General features: G+C 43.6%; 1 protein-coding gene across 2 annotated transcripts in view; it reads right to left on the minus strand.

The window, feature by feature from the left end:
* Positions 1-5246: 5246 nt before the first annotated feature.
* sh2d3a (SH2 domain containing 3A) overlaps positions 5247-21742 on the minus strand; it is a 30279-nt gene continuing 13783 nt past the window's right edge. For both annotated transcript variants that reach the window (XM_060899301.1, XM_060899302.1), the window contains 10 exons: positions 21201-21317; positions 20944-21087; positions 16838-17130; positions 16504-16586; positions 16161-16429; positions 15659-16027; positions 14278-14565; positions 7101-7212; positions 6319-6504; positions 5247-6166 (listed from right to left, as the gene is read on the minus strand). In XM_060899301.1, the coding sequence (XP_060755284.1) occupies positions 5991-6166; positions 6319-6504; positions 7101-7212; positions 14278-14565; positions 15659-16027; positions 16161-16429; positions 16504-16586; positions 16838-17130; positions 20944-21087; positions 21201-21317 (2037 nt within the window). In that variant the 3' untranslated portion in view covers positions 5247-5990. The remainder of the gene's footprint in view (positions 6167-6318; positions 6505-7100; positions 7213-14277; positions 14566-15658; positions 16028-16160; positions 16430-16503; positions 16587-16837; positions 17131-20943; positions 21088-21200; positions 21318-21742) is intronic.

Here is a 21742-nt window from a genome sequence, read left to right on the forward strand (position 1 = left end):
CCCTGTTGATGGTGACACCTGGTGGTGAAATTAGGCATTGCATCCCAGAGCCACAAGAACAGTTTAGAAGTTTTTAAATACCCCTTTTCCACCAGTTCCAGTGCTGGTTCACAACTCGTTCAACTTGCGAGCCAGCGGAGAACCAGTTTGCTTTTCCATAGCTCGCGGTGCTAAGCGGAGCCACGTCATTATGTCCCTGTATACATCAGTTACGTCGCTGCGTTTGTATAAACCTTGGCGCGAACATCGTAGCAACAACAACACGGAGAAGCAGCAGCAACAACAACAACAATAATAATAATAATGGATGACTTCGCGTTTGTACAGCTGCGGCTTATCGTCACTTAAAAATGGCGATCTTTTGCGATCTTGCTATTATTGTTGGGCTTAACAACTCCGCCCCCCCCGCTGACGTAAGCGGTTCTTTCCTCTGGCCCAGCAGAGAGTTGGTGCTAGCCTGGAACCGGTTTTTCTGGCCCCAGAGCCAGTTCTTTGTCAGTGGAAACAGAAAACCCGGTTCCAAACTAAGCACTGGCCCCGAACCAGCCCTGGAACTGCTTTGGTGGAAAAGGGGCAAAAGAGCTCAGGTATTGTTTTTTTTTTTTAAATAACGCCAACAATCAAGAACTCGATGCGTCTACTTACAAAAATCTAGCCCTTCTGATTAATAATGTGCATGCCTTAAAACACACTATTTCAGACATTTGACATTGCCATGACCTTGATCCTGTTTGAATCAGTTCCTCTGCTCAAATCTTACAAACATTGAACCGGTTGTTCTCAAGAAATCTTGCTCAAGAGAATCTCAGATGGGCCTAAAATGTTATGCCTCCATCACCTCGTGATAGACGCATAAAAATTATCTGCAAGTAAGTAAATCAGGAGGAGAAATGCAATGAAAAGGGGCGTGTCTTTTGTCTTGTTTTGCGATACAGGATTTGTTGGTGCAATCTGATCGGCTTATTTTATATTCAGTGTGTACCCACCTGTACCTGTGAGCTCCTCCATTTACTTCATTGAAGTGGATGAGGCAAGTTAGTTTTATCATTGACGAGCTTGGTGAACCCTAATTTAGATCATGTTAACTTCTTTACTTCATCGATAGTAAGGTTGAGAATTCTTGCATATTTTATCCACGGATCACGGTAGTATTTTCTAGTTGGTTTAGCAGCTTCTTCGTGTAGGTGGCGTTTTCTGCTCTACCTACAATACGTGACTGATAGATTTGAGATGTTGTGCATGTATGAAGTTTTGTAAGGAGGTGGTTTTGATGATACTTTCCAGGTCTTTGTTAGAATACTCAAACTTGTATTCATCTTCCTCCGAGTTGCGTCTTCTCCAACCCCCTTTAACTAGACTAAGCATTGGAACCAGCACACTTCCATTTTATGTATTTCAGTTTCTTTTGGGAGCCAAGATTGCACTCCATAGGTTTGCCGAGCTCTCACACAGGCTTCCAGCATGTTCCTTCTTGTAGTCATGTTGATACTGTGATCACTTAGCACGGAACGTAACTCATTGAATTTAGCTGTTGAATTGCTATTTGTAGATCTACAGATATCACTTTAGTGTCACTTGAGATCAACTTGCCCAAGTAAATAAATGTAGTCACATTCTCAATCACGTTTTCATCTACACTGAAGAGTGTTCTTTTTTTTTTTTGCAAGTTCCTCACTGTTGAAGATTTGGGTCTTAGTCTTTTTGAATGATATTGTCAACCCAGGCGGCACGGTGGTGTAGTGGTTAGCGCTGTCGCCTCACAGCAAGAAGGTCCGGGTTCGAGCCCCGTGGCCGGTGAGGGCCTTTCTGTGTGGAGTTTGCATGTTCTCCCCGTGTCCGCGTGGGTTTCCTCCGGGTGCTCCGGTTTCCCCCACAGTCCAAAGACATGCAGGTTAGGTTAACTGGTGACTCTAAATTGAGCGTAGGTGTGAATGTGAGTGTGAATGGTTGTCTGTGTCTATGTGTCAGCCCTGTGATGACCTGGTGACTTGTCCAGGGTGAACCCCGCCTTTCGCCCGTAGTCAGCTGGGATAGGATCCAGCTCGCCTGCGACCCTGTAGAACAGGATAAAGCGGCTACAGATAATGAGATGAGATGAGATTGTCAACCCAAATCTTTTACACATGCTATTAATGATATTCAAGAGTCTCTCAGCCTCATCTATTGTGCTACAGAACAGTAGTACATCATCAGCATATAAAATCACCAGTAGTGCATCATCAGCATATACCATGTAGTCCTCCATTGCTCCTTTGTTTTCTATTTGAACACAGATGTTGCACTCGACCTGGATTCGCCATCCTGCAGGGAAAGCTTCATCAATCACATGTGCGGCAACTTTTAGTATGTAATCAAAGCAGTAATTGAAAATACAGGGGGATTCCTGCCCGCCTTGTTTACATCCAACTAGGACATCAAATTTTGCTTGTGTGCCACTGATAGATGCAGTAGTACCTTCATAAAGATTTTGAAAGATTGCTATAAGATGCTATCAGAAATCTCCTTTGTTTGTGCCATGATACACTTCCACAAACGTGTGTTGTGAAGCTCAGACTTTGATAGATCCCTGTTCTTTAAATAAAACAGGGTGCCCACTCACACCTGATTGTCATCCCATTGATTGAAAACACCTGACTCTAATTTCACCTTCAAATTAACTGCTAATCCTAGAAGTTCACATACTTTTGCCACTCACAGATATGTAATATTGGATCATTTTCCTCAATAAATAAATGACCAAGTATAATATTTTTGTCTCATTTGTTTAACTGGGTTCTCTTTATCTACTTTTAGGACTTGTGTGAAAATCTGATGATGTTTTAGGTCATATTTATGCAGAAATATAGAAAATTCTAAAGGGTTCACAAACTTTCAAGCACCACTGTAATACAATCCATCTGTCATGTAGCCGCTTTATCCTGTTCTACAGGGTCACAGGCGAGCTGGATCCTATCCCAGCTGACTACGGGCGAAAGGCGGGGTTCATCCTGGACAAGTCGCCAGGTCATCACAGGGCTGACACATAGACACAGACAACCATTCACACTCACATTCACACCTACGCTCAATTTAGAGTCACCAGTTAACCTAACCTGCATGTCTTTGGACTGTGGGGGAAACCGGAGCACCCGGAGGAAACCCACGCGGACACGGGGAGAACATGCAAACTCCGCACAGAAAGGCCCTCGCCGGCCCCGGGGCTCGAACCCAGGACCTTCTTGCTGTGAGGTGACAGCGCTAACCACTACACCACCGTGCCGCCCAAATAATACAGTGTGAAAAGTAATTTAGAAGTGAAGTGCGGTAACTCAGAGAGGTTTACTGTGCATCGCAAAATGTTTAGTAATCTTTTTCTCCATGGAGTTGAACAGTCAGGTCATGTTTGGGGCCTAAATATGTGTCGTGGTGTTTAATTTTGCTTCTGTAATGAACATGCCATTGAATTCTCTCTCATCCTTTTACAGACTTCACTAAAGGAGATGGTCAGATTGTAGATGAGTTCAAACAGAAGTGTAATTAATGCGACATGGTTAAAATAAAACCTCTAATATTTCACAACTTTCAAAAAAAAAGCATCCATAGTGAAACATGTCTTCGATATCTTTAGAATTATACAACCCCAATTCCAAAAATGTTGGGACACTATGTAAAACATAAATAAAAACAGAATGTGATAATTCGCAAATCATGGAAACTCGATATTTGATTGAAAATAGGACAAATACAACATATCAAATGTTGAAATTTTATTGTTTTTGAAAAAAATATGCTCATTTTGAATTTGATGTCAGCAACACGTTTCAGAAAAGTTGGGACGGGGCAACAAAAGACTGAAAAAGTTGTGTAATGCTAAAAAAACTAATTTGGTTAATTGTTAACAGGTCAGTAACATGACTGGGGCGGGGTTCACCGCTCTGTGAAAGACTGCGTGGGCAAACAGGGCAACAATTTAAGAATAACAAAGCATTCTCAATGTAAAACTGCAAAAAATTTGTGGATCACATCATCTGTGGACCATAATATCATTAAAAGATTCAGAGAATCTGGAGAAATCTCTGTATGCAAGAGACAAGGCTGAAAACTGATATTGGATGCCTGTGATCTTCAGGCCCTCAGGAGACACTGCATTAAAAGCAGACACGTGTCTGTAGTGGAAATCACTGTATGGGCTCAGGAACACTTCAGAAAACCATCGTCTGTGAAAACATTTCATTACTGCATCTGTGATGGTATGAGGGGGCATTAGTGCACATGACATGGGGAGCTTGTACATCTGGGAAGGCATCATTAATGCTGAATGATATAAACACGTTTCAGAGCAATATGCTGCCATCCAGACTAAATCTTTTTCAGTGAAGGCCTTCCTTCTTTCAGCAGGACAACGCCAAACCGCTTTCTGCACAGATTACAACTGCATGGCTCTGTAGTAAAAGAGTCCAGGTGCTAAACTGGCCTGCTGCAGTCCAGACCTGTTTCCCATTTAAAACACTTGGTGCATTATGAAGCACAAAATACGACAAAGGAGACCAGAACTGTTGAGCGGCTGAAATTGTATATCAGGCAAGAATGGGACGACATTTCTCTTTCAAAACTACAGCACTTGGTCTCCTCAGTTCCCAAACGTTTACAGAGTGTTGTTAAAAGTAGAGGTGATACAACACAGCGGTAAACACACCCCTGTCCCAACTTTTTTTAAACGTGTTGCTGACATCAAATTCAAAATGAGCATATATTTTTGTCAAAAACAATAAAATTTCTCAGTTTCAACATTTGATATGTTGTCTTTGTACTATTTTCAATGAAATATAGAGTTTCCATGATTTGCAAATCTTCACAATCTGTTTTTATTTACAGTTTACAAAGCGTTCCAGCTTTTTTGGAATTGTATTTAAAATACAACTGTGAATGTTACTGATTATAGATATTTAATATTCGCAGAATGTCTCAGTTTCTGGATAATTCCTGATGAGCATGGATTGGAATATGCGTCCACGTCCTTGCTCCTGGAATGGATCTTGTCACTGGGTTTTGGTATTTACCGTGTGTGTGTGTGTGTGTGTGTGTTCACAGTTCAGTCATAAAGCCATAAAACGAAAGTGACAGGAAGTGAGTGGGAACATTCACACACAGGGAATTGGTGACGTTACCCAAGCTCTGCTCCTCTCTGTTCCACCTTCCTGCTTCCTGTCTGAGAAGGTCAAAGAGTGTATTTGTGTTTTTACATTCAATTCAGTCGGATTGTATAATACTGTACAAGAAAGGTTTTTATTATTATTATTATTATTATCAAAAGAAATGTATAATTTCCAGTGTTTGACATTGTAAGAAAACAAACATTCACAGAAACAGGGAGGCACAAGTGCGGACACTGTTCAGGACACACACACACACACACACACACACACACACACACACACACACACACACACACAGAGAGAGGTGGACGATGGAATGTGTAAACATGTCTAAATCCAAAAATAAACATTTCTCTTTGGTAACTCTGAGTCTGAAGGCCTTTAATGATGATGATGATGATGACGATGATGTCTGAAGTCCATTTCTGCTCATCGCAAAAGTTGTTTTTTTTTACTCGTATCATATTTTCTTTGATTTTCCCGTTTTCATTTTGACCTGATGGCAAACAGCAGATAAACTTCATATGTTGTCTGTGAATCCTGTCCAGTCAGAGGAAAGCTTTCCACAAATTACAGCCAGTAAGAGATTTTACCACTCAACCTTTAGTCAGTTCCACAAGTTCAAACCAGATCCCATCCAATGGGAGAAGAGCTTTCCCTGGACTCCATCCAATCAGAAATAAACTTTAGCTCGTTCCAGATATTTCCATCTAATTAGAGAAAAAAAATCAAAAATTTCCATCCAATCAGAGAAAACCTTCCCACTGCTTTCGAAAAGTTTCCTCAGCTTCCCATATCTTTCATCCAATCAGAGAAAATTGCTTTCAGCCTAAGTTCCTGCTTCCTGTTCAAAGGTCAGAGTTCGGAGGTCTGAGCCGGCTCCAGTTTGTCAGAGAGGACGGTGAGGATCTTGTCGAATTTTTCATAGCGTTCCTTTCGAGCTGCCTCGGCTCCTGCGTGACCCCAGAACAGACGCAGAGCAAACTCAGTGTGGAAGACCTCCAGTAGCTCCGGGATTGGCTCCCAACCTGCTGCAGAGGGAGATGGACAGGTCAGGCAGCCAATCACATCGCTCGGATTGTAACCATTAGAAAAGCAGTGTCTCTGAGTGTTGTTATGGTGATTAGTGATGTAACATTAAGACATTGGTGTGAATGTGTGTGTGGGGTGTGTGTGTTTATACCAGATAGCAGTGCATGCGCGTGTTGTTGGTAGTCTTTAGCGTGATGAGCGACATGGCGTGAGGACTGTAGGATGTTGTAGAGGAGCTGGCAGCCTCTCTCGCTGTTCTCCACTCCATCCTCTCCCTCCATCAGCTTTAACAACGGCACCATGTGGGGCAGGGACAGGGGGCCGGACACCACCGACTCTACACACACACACACACACACACACACTTATAGAAAAGCTTTATTCGAACTTTAATTATGTTGTAATGTGGCCAAGTGACTCCAGGATGGACCACAATGGAACACATCATCAGGGTTTAAATTCATGACAACACACATTTGTTTCCATAAGATTATAGTGTGATCTGCTTTTGAAGGGAAAGTGCTGTTAAAATTAGCAAGCTAGTTTACTGGTAACATTACAAGAATAAACACGATATAAATTTATTGAATACGTATTAGGATAAAAACCACCAGGGTGCTCCTGGAAGGTCAATTAGATCAATCACATGCTAACTTGCATTTCTTTTCACTTGATGTACTAAAAAATATAAAATAGTGATTGAAAAATGGTACACAATATAAAAATTATCCTTGTATTAGCGAGCTTGCTAGCCAATTCAGCAGGTTATTGTAATATCAGTAACAATACTGATTGCTAAGACAAATAGCTAGCTAGCAAGGTTAGATAATGTTAATGTGCTAATCTATTTCATGCTAATTGTAGAATAAATAAAATGAAAAGTTAGTTTTGAAGTCACATGACAATGATTGTGCTTGTTTAAAAGACACACACCATCGCCCTCATTGAGTGCCTTCATGAAGGGCTTCAGGGTTTTCTCAAACATCACAGCGCTCTCAGTGTGGTTCCTCCTCAACACTCGCCATGTCATCTCCAACCGGATCACCTACACACACACACACACACACACACACACATATTATATTATATATATATATATATATATATATATATATATATATATATATATATATATATACACAGTGGTGCTTGAAAGTTTGTGAACCCTTCAGAATTGTCTATATTTCTGCATAAATATGACCTAAAACAGCATCAGATTTTCACACAAGTCCTAAAAGTAGATAAAGAGAACCCAGTTAAACAAATGAGACAAAAATATTATACTTGGTCATTTATTTATTGAGGAAAATGATCCAATATTACATATCTGTGAGTGGCAAAAGTATGTGAACCTCTAGGATTAGCAGTTAATTTGAAGGTGAAATTAGAGTCAGGTGTTTTCAATCAATGGGATGACAATCAGGTGTGAGTGGGCACCCTGTTTTATTTAAAGAACAGGGATCTATCAAAGTCTGATCTTCACAACACATGTTTGTGGAAGTGTATCATGGCACGAACAAAGGAGATTTCTGCCTCTGTGCTGTCTGTCAGTCCTGCAGAAATCCTACCAGTGGCTGGATAATGCAGGACTGACAGACAGCACAGAGGCACTAATCATGGCAGCACAAGAACAGGCCATAAGCACAAGAGCCATAGAGGCCAGGATCTACCAGAGTAGATCAGACCCAAGATGCAGACTGTGCAAAGAAGCCCCTGAAACAGTCCAGCACATAGTAGCAGGGTGTAAGATGCTAGCTGGATCAGCATACATGGAGAGGCACAACCAAGTGGCTGGGATAGTATACAGGAACATCTGCAACCAGTATGGAATAGAAGTACCCAAGTCCCAATGGGCCATACCACAGAAGGTGGCTGAGAACAACAGGGCCAAGGTTCTGTGGGACTTCAGCTTCCAGACTGACAAACAGATCCTGGCTAACCAACCGGACATAGTGGTGGTGGACAAAGAGCAGAAGAGGGTGGTGGTGATAGATGTGGCGATCCCAGCTGACGCCAACATCAGGAAGAAGGAACATGAGAAACTTGAGAAGTATCAAGGGTTGAAAGAGCAGCTGGAACGGATGTGGAAGGTCAAGGGTTGCATGGTCCCCATGGTAGTGGGGGCACTTGGGGCAGTAACCCCCAAACTGGGAGAGTGGCTCCAGCAAATCCCAGGAACAACATCTGAAGCCTCAGTCCAGAAGAGTGCAGTACTAGGAACATCAAAGATACTGCGCAGAACCCTCAAACTCCCAGGCCTCTGGTAGAGGACCCGAGCTTGAGGATGACATGGATACCACCGGGGGTGAGAAGGAGATTTATACATACACAGTGGTGCTTGAAAGTTTGTGAACCCTTTAGAATTTTCTATATTTCTGCATAAATATGACCTAAAACATCATCAGATTTTCACACAAGTCCTAAAAGTAGATAAAGAGCACCCAGTTAAACAAATGAGACAAAAATATTATACTTGGTCATTTATTTATTGAGGAAAATGATCCAATATTACATATCTGTGAGTGGCAAAAGTATGTGAACCTCTAGGATTAGCAGTTAATTTGAAGGTGAAATTAGAGTCAGGTGTTTTCAATCAATGGGATGACAATCAGGTGTGAGTGGGCACCCTGTTTTATTTAAAGAACAGGGATCTATCAAAGTCTGATCTTCACAACACATGTTTGTGGAAGTGTATCATGGCACGAACAAAGGAGATTTCTGAGGACCTCAGAAAAAGCGTTGTTGATGCTCATCAGGCTGGAAAAGGTTACAAACCATCTCTAAAGAGTTTGGACTCCACCAATCCACAGTCAGACAGATTGTGTACAAATGGAGGAAATTCAAGACCATTGTTACCCTCCCCAGGAGTGGTCGACCAACAAAGATCACTCCAAGTACAAGGCGTATAATAGTCGGTGAGGTCACAAAGGACTCCAGGGTAACTTCTAAGCAACTGAAGGCCTCTCTCACATTGGCTAATGTTAATGTTCATGAGTCCAATATCAGGAGAACACTGAACAACAATGGTGTGCATGGCAGGCTTGCAAGGAGAAAGCCACTGCTCTCCAAAAAGAACATTGCTGCTCATCTGCAGTTTGCTAAAGATCACGTGGACAAGCCAGGAGGCTATTGGAAAAATGTTTTGTGGACGGATGAGACCAAAATAGAACTTTTTGGTTTAAATGAGAAGCGTTATGTTTGGAGAAAGGAAAACACTGCATTCCAGCATAAGAATCTTATCCCATCTGCGAAACATGGTGGTGGTAGTATCATGGTTTGGGCCAGTTTTGCTGCATCTGGGCCAGGACGGCTTGCCATCATTGATGGAGCAATGAATTCTGAATTATACCAGCGAATTCTAAAGGAAAATGTCAGGACATCTGTCCATGAACTGAATCTCAAGAGAAGGTGGGTCATGCAGCAAGACAACGACCCTAAGCACACAAGTCGTTCTACCAAAGAATAGTTAAAGAAGAATAAAGTGAATGTTTTGGAATGGCCAAGTCAAAGTCCTGACCTTAATCCAATCGAAATGTTGTGGAAGGACCTGAAGCGAGCAGTTCATGTGAGGAAACCCACCAACATCCCAGAGTTGAAGCTGTTCTGTACGGAGGAACGGGCTAAAATTCCTCCAAGCCGGTGTGCAGGACTGATCAACAGTTACCGCAAATGTTTAGTTGCAGTTATTGCTGCACAAGGGGGTCACACCAGATACTGAAAGCAAAGGTTCACATACTTTTGCCACTCACAGATATGTAATATTAGATCATTTTCCTCAATAAATAAATGACCAAGTATAATATTTTTGTCTCATTTGTTTAAAGTGCTGATGACACGTTTTTGACATCTTTGGCGATGTTTTATAACATAAAAAGTAATTCCCGATGATCTATATATTAATTCACGAAGGCGCCTATTTTACAAGTTATGATAAAAAACGCGGCTATTTGGGCAAATTTGATGGGGCTGCAGCACCCAGGAGACGAAGGAGGAGGAGGAGCTATATGACGTCAGCGAAAGAACCTTCCTCCTAACTTACCAGTTTGTTGTTGATGCGGCAGGTGTTCAGTTCATCATTATTAGTATTTTTATTAGACATTATTATACATTATTATATATATAGTTATTATGCCTTCGCGTTGTGTTGCCGACTTTTGCTCCAAAACCCACAAGGATGGGGTAAGTTTATTCAAGTTTCCCAGAGATCCCGAGCTGCATGCGAAGTGGGTGAAGCAAGTCAGGTGCACTCGTGACAAGTGGCAGCCCTCACCAACATCCGTCCTGTGCTCTGAACACTTCGAATTGGATTGTTTTGACACCCTTCCCAGCTTAAAAGAATCTCTTGGGTGTTCAGTTCAGCACAAACGTGTTACTACCATCAGCAGTGCCTACACAGTGTTGCCAGATTGGGAGGTTTCCTGCCCAGTTGGGCGGTTTCAAGTGCATTTTGGTGGGTTTTGAACATATTTTGGGCTGGAAAACGTCAGCAGTATCTGTTGCCAGATACTGCTGAAGTTTTACAGCCCAAAATATGTTCAAAACCCACCAAAATGCACTTGAAACTGCCCAACTGGGCGGGAAACCTCCCAATCTGGCAACACTGCCAGTATTCCGGAGGGGGTCTACTAGTAGCTATGCCGGATCCAAAGACAGTCCTCCTGTCAGAACATGTGTTGTGAAACGGCATAAGATAAAGGTACGTAGAGCTATAGATTCTACATGATAATCATAAATGTAATCATAAAGTCGGCGTGATATCAGTCATGTATTTGCTTGTGAAAGCTTGCAGCTTTCATGTAACTGCCACCTAGCAACGAGAGGCAAAGGGTAAAGAGGGTAGGCTATCATAGATTCTATTCGGAAGAGATCAACACAATTCTAGACTCCCAGAAGAGGAAGAGCTAGCACTAGAGAGTTCACCGGCGTTTTCATGCGCCATTTCCATTGAGTAGAACCAGAGTAGAACAGCCAGTGAACCGCAGCGTGTTCTCCCGCTGACGTCACAACATGGCCGCGAGCCACGGACCCAGTTTTCTTGTGCTGTGCAATTAAAAGTTGGATATTTGCGTAACAACAGCTTCTTTTCACGTAATTATAACAGAAATCTAACATGTTTGCCATGTTGTATAGTTTATTTAAGAAATTGCATAGAGTCATGTTCGTGTCATCAGCCCTTTAACTGGGTTCTCTTTATCTACTTTTAGGACTTGTGTGAAAATCTGATGTTTTATGCAGAAATATAGAAAATTCTAAAGGGTTCACAAACTTTCAAGCACCACTGTGTATATATATATATATATATATATATATATATATATATATATATATATATATATATATATATATATTTTCACACTTGTACAAAAGGGGCCCCAGTGAGCTCCAGTGTAAACCTAAAACATGTTATGAAGCTGTAAATGGGCTGCGGCTCAAAGAACAGTGTTTGAGGAAATGGTTTACATGAGAATAGACATTACGAGTATTTAGTGATACCGTTTGGGCTCATGAATCCAATTATTCATGTTCCATGCATTTGTTAGATTGGACAATTCATCATAGTGCATTTTGGATACATAAGACTCACTTAAATTCCCTCAGCTGCTGAATAAAAACGCTGTATAAACACTCAAATGGACTAGGACTGTTAGATAAGCACCAGAAGTCTGTTCTGGAAGTTTTATTAAAATGTTACTGACTATATTGAAGTGTTTATGTCTTTAAATCTAACTTAAGGCTTAATATTTAATAATACTGAAAAGATATATAAATTTGTAACATGGTAATGTCTCAGATCAAACTAACGTTTTGCACAAAACAGATCATTGTGTGGTGTTTCAGATCACTCTGTTGCCCAAACATCCATCACAGTGCAAAAACGAAAACAAAACCCCACCCATTTTTCAAACCAAAATGGCCACCCTAAACTTTTCCCTCTCAACCTGTGTATGCAGTGAAGTGCTATTGTTCCCTCTGGTGGCAGCTTCAACATAGTAAAGACTGTAACTACCAAAACAAAGAATGTCCAACATTCTATTACTAATGTCATTTAGCTCTTACTATTATTAATGACATTTAGCTCTTAACCACAACAGCATACAACATACCCAGAGCAGCCTGGGGGTTAAGTGCCTTGCTCAAGGGCACTTCAGGCATTTCTGCTAGTCCAGGGACTTGAACCAACAACCTTTTAATCTCAAAGCTGCTTCTCTAATCATTAGACCATGGCTAACCCTAACAGAAGATCTACACTTCAAGTTTCAAGAAGATCATTTTGGTGTCATAGTGAAAACACACAATGTACATGACCTGAAATTGAAGGATGTTAGCTTAGCAGTCAATTTAGCTATACTCCCTAGGACAGGGGTGTCAATTTTTTCAACAAAGGCCAGATTGGACACAGTTCCTGTTGGACAATCTTAGATAATCATGAATTAAATTGTCATTAATAGTTGCAAATCCACTTAATTAAGGACTCTTTCAAGAATTCACAAAAGGTTTTCCATGCTTCATGGTTTCCAGGTCTTTTGAAATCGTCTCCTCCTCACAGTTAACTTTGTGCTTTTTGTCTGTGATGAGCACTAAATATCCCATCCCTCATTATCTGTAGCCGCTTTATCCTGTTCTACAGGGTCGCAGGCAAGCTGGAGCCTATCCCAGCTGACTACGGGCGAAAGGCGGGGTTCACCCTGGACAAGTCGCCAGGTCATCACAGGGCTGACACATAGACACAGACAACCATTCACACTCACATTCACACCTATGCTCAATTTAGAGTCACCAGTTAACCTAACCTGCATGTCTTTGGACTGTGGGGGAAACCGGAGCACCCGGAGGAAACCCACGTGGACACGGGGAGAACATGCAAACTCCACACAGAAAGGCCCTCGCCGGCCACGGGGCTCGAACCCAGGACCTTCTTGCTGTGAGGCGACAGCGCTAACCACTACACCACCGTGCCGCCTAGCACTAAATATAATTCTGTAAATTAATTTTGCAGGTGTAGCCAGAGGGGAACAGGATAAAGTGGCTAGAGATAATGAGATAATGAGATGAGCCGGAGGGGAAAAACCTCTTGCATTGTCGCCAAGTGTGTTAACACAGACTGCTGCCACTGTGGGGTGAAGGGAAAATTCATAACAAGTTGACTGTTGGGCCACTGTAATACATTCTAACCGAGAAACCGTGGTCCAGCTAATGTATGTTTCGGCAGCCTAAAGGTTAGAGAAGCAGCCTTGGGCTCAAAGAATTGCTGGTTCGGTTCCTTGAACTGGCAGGAAAACCCATGGCTGAAGTGCTCTTGAGCAAGGCATCTAACCTCCAACTGCTCCCCAGGCAGTGTGTGTGTGCTCATTGTATGTCTCTCTGTATAAGAGCATCTGCTAAATGCCTTTAATGTAAGATATTGTAATGTATTTGGGGCTGGACTTTGGACACCCCTTCTGCAGGGTCATGAACCCCTGTCTGTTATGCATGTGAAGTGAAGCATTTAGCTGTTTGTAGGGAACACGAATCTTTCTGATGATGGTAGAACAATTCTGATATTTTGGGGACATTCAGCCAGGTTGGGGAAAACAAAGACAAAGATTAGTAAAACAAGAGACTATGGGGCAGCACGGTGGTGTAGTGGTTAGCGCTGTTGCCTCACAGCAAGAAGGTCCTGGGTTCGAGCCCCGTGGCCGGCGAGGGCCTTTCTGTGTGGAGTTTGCATGTTCTCCCCGTGTCCGCGTGGGTTTCCTCCGGGTGCTCCGGTTTCCCCCACAGTCCAAAGACATGCAGGTTAGGTTAACTGGTGACTCTAAATTGAGCGTAGGTGTGAATGTGAGTGTGAATGGTTGTCTGTGTCTATGTGTCAGCCCTGTGATGACCTGGCGACTTGTCCAGGGTGTACCCCGCCTTTCGCCCGTAGTCAGCTGGGATAGGCTCCAGCTCGCCTGCGACCCTGTAGAACAGGATAAAGCGGCTACAGATAATGAGATGAGAAGAGACTATGGGTCTGGGTGAGTGTAGATGGTCAGGAAAACCCTGCTGAACTTGATTTCAAACTCCATTCCAACACTGGTTCTGTACTTGTAAATCTTCATGGTGCACCATGTATGACCTTTGCACCAACCTGCGGCAGCTCAAGGGCCTTCATGATGGCGCTGAAGGCATAGAGGTCGTGGGCAGTAGAGCGCAGAGCTTGAGCCAGCTGGATGGCCTTATGGAGCACCAGTGCCCTCTGGTTGATTGAGCCTGTACAGCCCAGCACGTCCAAGGCCACACCCAGTGCTAATAGGTGATGTCTCTCCAGCAAGTCCTGTCTCAGCTGGCTCCCATGTGGCAGTGTGATGAGTTCCAGTCCAGAGTTCACTCCCATCATCCTCTTTTGCTCCTCAGTCACACCCGTCACACGTGCCACCTGAGAAGCAATGATTTAGACCAGAGAGCTCCCAGTTAATTAGGAATGTTTTTCTGACAATAGTAATGATACTCAACTGTGTCTTTTCAGAGGCCACAACTGGACAGCTTTCTACAGCATTTTGGACTTGAATTTGATGGTCAATGAAAAATAAAAATACAATACAATGGGTTTTTTTTTTTTACCCCAACAGACCAGAGTCAATGCAGGAATATCAGAATGACTTGGCCACCTGAAATGTATAGTGTGTCAGATCATTTGTGAAAAGATACCATATGAACTGCCTGCTATGGTGGTACACCTGAGTTATGATTCAGTATTCCTCAACCTCATGTGGAGACAATGTTTGGCTGGCTTTCACAAATCCTTCAATTGTGGAGAAAACAGATCTCATGCAGTCTTCACACACCATGTTGCAAAGGCCCTAGTCACACTACAGCTTGCAATGGGTTTGCGAATATTTGGCAATTGAAAATTGGTAGCGATGCACAGTGAATGTTCTCTGAGCTTTGCAGGTTGTTTTTGGGTGTGTCTCTGCCTCACGAGTAGCCAAAACCATTGTGAAACACTTCAATGCATGCACTGAAATTTGGTGGTGATGTTTTCGTCAGAAAACTAAGCACCGAATACTTGCAGATGGGTTTGAGAATACTTCCCAAAGCTCGAGGAATTTTTCCATGCATCACCACCAAAATGCCTCATTTTCATTTGCTTCCTTGTAACAACTATATTAAGATATTTGTTGGAAGCACTTTTTGTACATTTTGGCACATATTTTAAACCTATTAGCTTTGGTTTGCGTTGGTGCTTTTGTAGATTTAAGATCTATTATTTCGTTGGCCAACTGTGAAGCTATCATAAGGTCACAACCTCAAAATTTGAGAAGTTTTGAACTCAGAGATTGGTGGGTTACTTTCTTGGGGTCGTATCTGGTATCCACAACCTTTCATTAAAAGTAAATAGGGGATGAGATTTTGTTGTGATGGAAATGTAACACCAATGCATGCTTACTTGGATGTAGACTCAGGAGATTGGTGCTTGGTGTGGAGACAAGTGTGTGTGTGTGCGTGCGCTCGCGCATGTGTGGTGTCACCTGGCAGTCCACACTGAGCATGTGCAGAGCAGTGGTGTTAGCGTCCGTGTGAGCGAACAGCTCTTTGAGTGAATGTAGTACACTCTGCTCCAGTGGCCGGTTGTTGTCGGGCAGCAGCAGTGAGCGGAATGCATCCAGGCGAAAGGACGAGGTTGTCTCTGTTTCAGGACGGAGGAACCGCCAGTCATCTCCATTTCTTGCTACCTCTGTCATTCTGTCTCTCTTCTCTTTCTCTGCCTCTTGCTCTTCCTCATCTGTCTGTGCCTCAAGAAAAGTAAAGCTCGTTTCGGTGATACGTGCCCGGCTGCTCCATTTCTCTTGAGCACGAAGACGAGCAGCTGGACCTTTGGGCAGCATTGACGAAGGGATCTGGGTTCAAAAATCAAAGGACATGCAGAAATGTTCCTATGTCCTGTTACAGAATTTAAAAGATTAAAAGAATTAAAATACACACACACACACACACACACACACACACACACACACACACACACACACACACCTGAGGCACAAGTTCATCATAGACGGAGGCGGGGTTGACCTCGATCTGTGGTATGGTTGGTGATTTTGCTTGAAACAGGGTGGAAACTCTGACTGGTTTGGGTGGAGCCCGAGAATGCAACTGTCCATCAGAACCACGGAGTGTACAGCCTCCTGTGGCTAACCGCCTGGAATTGCGTGAGTGGATGGAGCCAGGGCTCAGTAAAGGCTCACTGCCTGTACGGAACACTGGGGAGAGAGGTTCCTGCACTGGAATACTCTGGGGAAGAACTGAAGAAAAGGAGATCAAGTTAAACAGACTGCGTGTGAGTGGGCGCTGGGGGTGGGGGGTTACGTGCATATACCTGGGCGAAGGTTGCTGTCTGATTGTGCTGACTGTAGTGATGGTTTTCCTACGGTCTCTAAATTAGCAGGTTGACTGCCACTCCTGCACACACACAATAAACATTTTTATGCACTAAGCAAACTAAGCATTATTACACCATTTCAAACACATCAGATAGTTAGGTTTCAAACTTGAGCTAGCTGAGTGAATGAAATACAACAGACTGATGTTAAAAATATTCAGTGTTGCTTACTTGCTTTCCATAACAACACAAAATAATTTGATGTTGACAATTCATTCTTACTCTAACATAAAACACACACCCTTTAGACCACCTTTAAAACCATACGTACCTGAGCAGGTTGTAATTGTTGACCTGAAGCATGTCCACATGTGTGGAGCTCAAGCTCCGCCTCTTGCCCTTCTCTCCCGGCCAGTGAGGTGCTGCTGCAGAGCTTATGTTGGACAACTTCACTGTCTGGCGCTCACTGATGACCCGCAAAGGAAGGGTACGCGTGACTGGGTGAGAGATGACAGCTCCGGAAGCCTGCGATATTGGTTGACGCCCCCCTACGTGGAAGCGCACCAGAGCGGCAACATTGTCGAATTGATCATTCTCAAACTGAAACAGCTCCCTTGAGTAACCCTACACACACAGAAACACATACAATTCTGTTCCGACATCTGTTATGCAGTCATCTCAATAGACCACAGTTTCCTAACCCTAACCCATGCTCCATATTATTGTTTTTCCTGCATCCAACACACCTGATCAACACCTGGGTACATTAATGGACTTTCCCTTCAACCAAGAGGAATTGGAGTGAGCAAGTCAACCAGGGTAAGTTAAAAACAGCTTTGGAATACTTTAGTACTTTTTGGTCAAAAAAGTCAAAGTCCTTCTTGTGCCAGTACCTGGTATTCCCAGACAGTCTCCCATCCAAGTACTAGCCAGGCCTTTAAGGCACACTGGGTGGCACTGATCTCCATTTCTATTGCCCTCAGCCTCTTGCCTATTACATAGCCAGGGAAACAGTGGGGGGCGGGTCCTCTGGTAACCTCAAGAGTTTGACTCCCTACTCACATCTGTATTGTGGCGAGCCTCACCAGATTGCAGTTGGTACCATTTTTATGATGGTCTTTAGCATGACCTGACCACAATAGAACTCATGATCTACTCAAACAGTGATTTCTTGCTGGTGTTTATTGTTTGGGGCTTTACTTCCTCTTTTGCTCAGTGTTTCCTAACTACACTCCTGTCTGATTACTGCATTACACAGTTTACTACCTCACCTGCTCTAATCCAAAGAAACTCCCAACAGACTCCATGACTAACAAGTGAGTCAAAACAGAAGCATTAAATTAGAGTGTAGACGTGCAGGTGTTCCTGTTTGGACCAGAGATACTGTACATGAGTGTAGATCTTTAGAGAGGAAATATGTGGGTGTATACAGTTTGGATGGAGCTACATGGGCATACATGTTTAGGCCTGTTTCAACACAACTGATGAAATTCGCAATGGTCTTAATGACTGATGGATGAGCAAGAACAAGTTCTGGAGCAGGTTGTGACCACCTACATGAGCCAGAGTCTGCTTCTTTGGAATTGTGGGTGCACTCTTTTTGAGTCATATAATTGTGGGTGTACTTGTTTGGGCCACATGGATGTGGATATATATTTATTCTTTTGTAAAACAGGTATAAGTTTACCTGTTTGGGACATAGAACTGTTGGCTCACTTTTTCAGGTCAGATTATTATGGATATAACTGTTTGGGTCAAAGAGTTGTGAGTGTATTTGTTTGGGTGAGATACATGTGCAGTCCTCTTTGGAGTTGAGGAGTGTGACTGTTTGGGCCATGTACATATACACATTACCAGGTTAACCAAGAAATTTGGATGTACTTGTTTGGGACAGTTTATCATAGGTACTGTATATCCATTTTGGCCAGTGAATTGTTGCTGTACTAATTTAAGTATAATTGAATGTACCTTTATGTAGTCTATGGTCGTACATGTTTGGGCTAGATAACTGTACATGTACCTGTTTGAACCACAGAATGTACTTATCTGTTCCAGAGAACTGTAACTACACCTGTTTGGCCAAGAGAACAGGTTCATCTACTATTTGAGGAACTGTAGGCCTGTTTGGGTCACAGGACTGTAGGTGTCCCTATTTGGGCCAGAAAAGGTGTATATGGTTAAGTCATGGAACTGTAAGTGTACCTGTTTAGTACCTGTTTGGGTGGGAGAACTGTAGATATACCTGTTCGGGACCAGAGAACTTTACATGTACCTATTTTGGGCCAGAGAACCGTAAATTGTAAATGTACCTGTTTGTGCAGGAAAGCTGTAGGTATACCTGTTTTGAGCAAGGGAACTGTGGGTATACCTGTTTTGGGCTAGGGAACTGTGGGTATACCTGTTTTGAGCTAGGGAACTGTAGATGTATTAGTTTGGGCCAGAGAACTGTAGGTGTACCTGATTCAGGCCAGAGAACTGTAGGTGTACCTGGTTCAGGCCAGAGAACTGTAGGTGTACCTGGTTTGCGCCAGAGAACTGTAGGTGTACCTGGTTCAGGCCAGAGAACTGTAGGTGTACCTGGTTCAGGCCAGAGAACTGTAGGTGTACCTGGTTCAGGCCAGAGAACTGTAGGTGTACCTGGTTTCTGCGAGAGAACTGTAGGTGTACCTGGTTTGCGCCAGAGAACTGTAGGTGTACCTGGTTTGTGCCAGAGAACTGTAGGTGTACCTGGTTTGTGCCAGAGAACTGTAGGTGTACCTGGTTTGCGCCAGAGAACTGTAGGTGTACCTGGTTTGTGCCAGAGAACTGTAGGTGTACCTGGTTTGCGCCAGAGAACTGTAGGTGTACCTGGTTTGGGCCAGAGAACTGTAGGTGTACCTGGTTTGCATTAGAGAACTGTAGGTGTACCTGGTTCGTGCCAGAGAACTGTAGGTGTACCTGGTTTCTGTGAGAGAACTGTAGGTGTACCTGGTTCGCGCCAGAGAACTGTAGGTACACCTGGTTTGCGCCAGAGAACTGTAGGTGTACCTGGTTTGCGCCAGAGAACTGTAGTTGTACCTGTTTTGCGCCAGAGAACTGTAGGTGTACCTGGTTTGTGCCAGAGAACTGTAGGTGTACCTGGTTTGCACTAGAGAACTGTAGGTGTACCTGGTTTGGGCCAGAAAACTGTAGGTGTACCTGGTTTGCACTAGAGAACTGTAGGTGTACCTGGTTTGCGCCAGAGAACTGTAGGTGTACCTGGTTTGGGCCAGAAAACTGTAGGTGTACCTGGTTTGCGCTAGAGAACTGTAGGTGTACCTGGTTTGGGCCAGAGAACTGTAGGTGTACCTGGTTTGGGCCAGAGAACTGTAGGTGTACCTGGTTTGCGCTAGAGAACTGTAGGTGTACCTGGTTTGTGCCAGAGAACTGTAGGTGTACCTGGTTTGGGCCAGAGAACTGAAGGTGTACCTGGTTTGGGCCAGAGAACTGTAGGTGTACCTGGTTTGCGCTAGAGAACTGTAGGTGTACCTGGTTTGGGCCAGAGAACTGTAGGTGTACCTGGTTTGGGCCAGAGAACTGAAGGTGTACCTGGTTTGGGCCAGAGAACTGTAGGTGTACCTGGTTTGCGCTAGAGAACTGTAGGTGTACCTGGTTTGTGCCAGAGAACTGTAGGTGTACCTGGTTTGCGCTAGAGAACTGTAGGTGTACCTGGTTTGCGCTAGAGAACTGTAGGTGTACCTGGTTTGCGCCAGAGAACTGTAGGTGTACCTGGTTTGCACCAGAGAACTGTAGGTGTACCTGGTTTGCGCTAGAGAACTGTAGGTGTACCTGGTTTGCGCTAGAGAACTGTAGGTGTACCTGGTTTGGGCCAGAAAACTGTAGGTGTACCTGGTTTGCGCTAGAGAACTGTAGGTGTACCTGGTTTGGGCCAGAGAACTGTAGGCGTACCTGGTTTGGGCCAGAGAACTGTAGGTGTACCTGGTTTGCGCTAGAGAACTGTAGGTGTACCTGGTTTGTGCCAGAGAACTGTAGGTGTACCTGGTTTGGGCCAGAGAACTGAAGGTGTACCTGGTTTGGGCCAGAGAACTGTAGGTGTACCTGGTTTGCGCTAGAGAACTGTAGGTGTACCTGGTTTGGGCCAGAGAACTGTAGGTGTACCTGGTTTGGGCCAGAGAACTGAAGGTGTACCTGGTTTGGGCCAGAGAACTGTAGGTGTACCTGGTTTGCGCTAGAGAACTGTAGGTGTACCTGGTTTGTGCCAGAGAACTGTAGGTGTACCTGGTTTGCGCTAGAGAACTGTAGGTGTACCTGGTTTGCGCTAGAGAACTGTAGGTGTACCTGGTTTGCGCCAGAGAACTGTAGGTGTACCTGGTTTGCACCAGAGAACTGTAGGTGTACCTGGTTTGCGCTAGAGAACTGTAGGTGTACCTGGTTTGCGCCAGAGAACTGTTGGTGTACCTGTTTTGGTCGGAGGACAATGCGGATGATTTTGAAGTGCATACACTGCTTTTTCCACATGCAGCTCAAGACGTAGTCATTGGCATTCATGCTAGAGTCTCGCACCAAGAAATCCCCGTCATTTTTCAACAGCTCCTCTGCTCCCTACACACACACACACACACACACACACACACACACACACACACCTTGCCTTAGTCTTGCCATAGCACAAACACTTCCTTTCACAATGTCAATACACGCACACCCACACACACCTCTCTGTGTAGCTGCCCGTGATACCAGGCATGACTCCTGACATCGTCGGTACTCAGTTTAAGCTCCTCTTCCAGTTCTTTCTTCAGAGAGTCCATATCCTTACGATTTGAAAACACCTAAATGACATTTTGAAATGATTCAAAGAACAAAAAAATAACACTAAGTTCATGTTCTTATGCCCCTCCCCCCAAAAAAACTAGAGCTTTACAAAAATATTAAAGTAGCAACAAAATAACTTTATACTAAAAGTGTTTGTGTATTTAAGTGTAATTTAAGTGTAATGACACCAATCAGCCATGATATTAAACCACTGACAGGTGAAGTGAATAACATTGATTATCCCGTTACAGTGGCACCTGTTGAGGGGGCGGGGTTTATTCGGCAGCAAGAAAGACAACAGTCAGTTCTTGAAGTTGATGTGTTGGAAGCAGGAAAAATGGACAAGTGTCAGGATCTGAGCGACTTTGACAAGGGCCAAATTGTGATGGTTAGATGACTGGGTCTGAGCATCTCCAAAATGGCACATCTTGTGGGGTGTTCC

Source organism: Neoarius graeffei, chromosome 18, assembly GCF_027579695.1.
Source record: "Neoarius graeffei isolate fNeoGra1 chromosome 18, fNeoGra1.pri, whole genome shotgun sequence".
Lineage (NCBI taxonomy): Eukaryota > Metazoa > Chordata > Actinopteri > Siluriformes > Ariidae > Neoarius > Neoarius graeffei.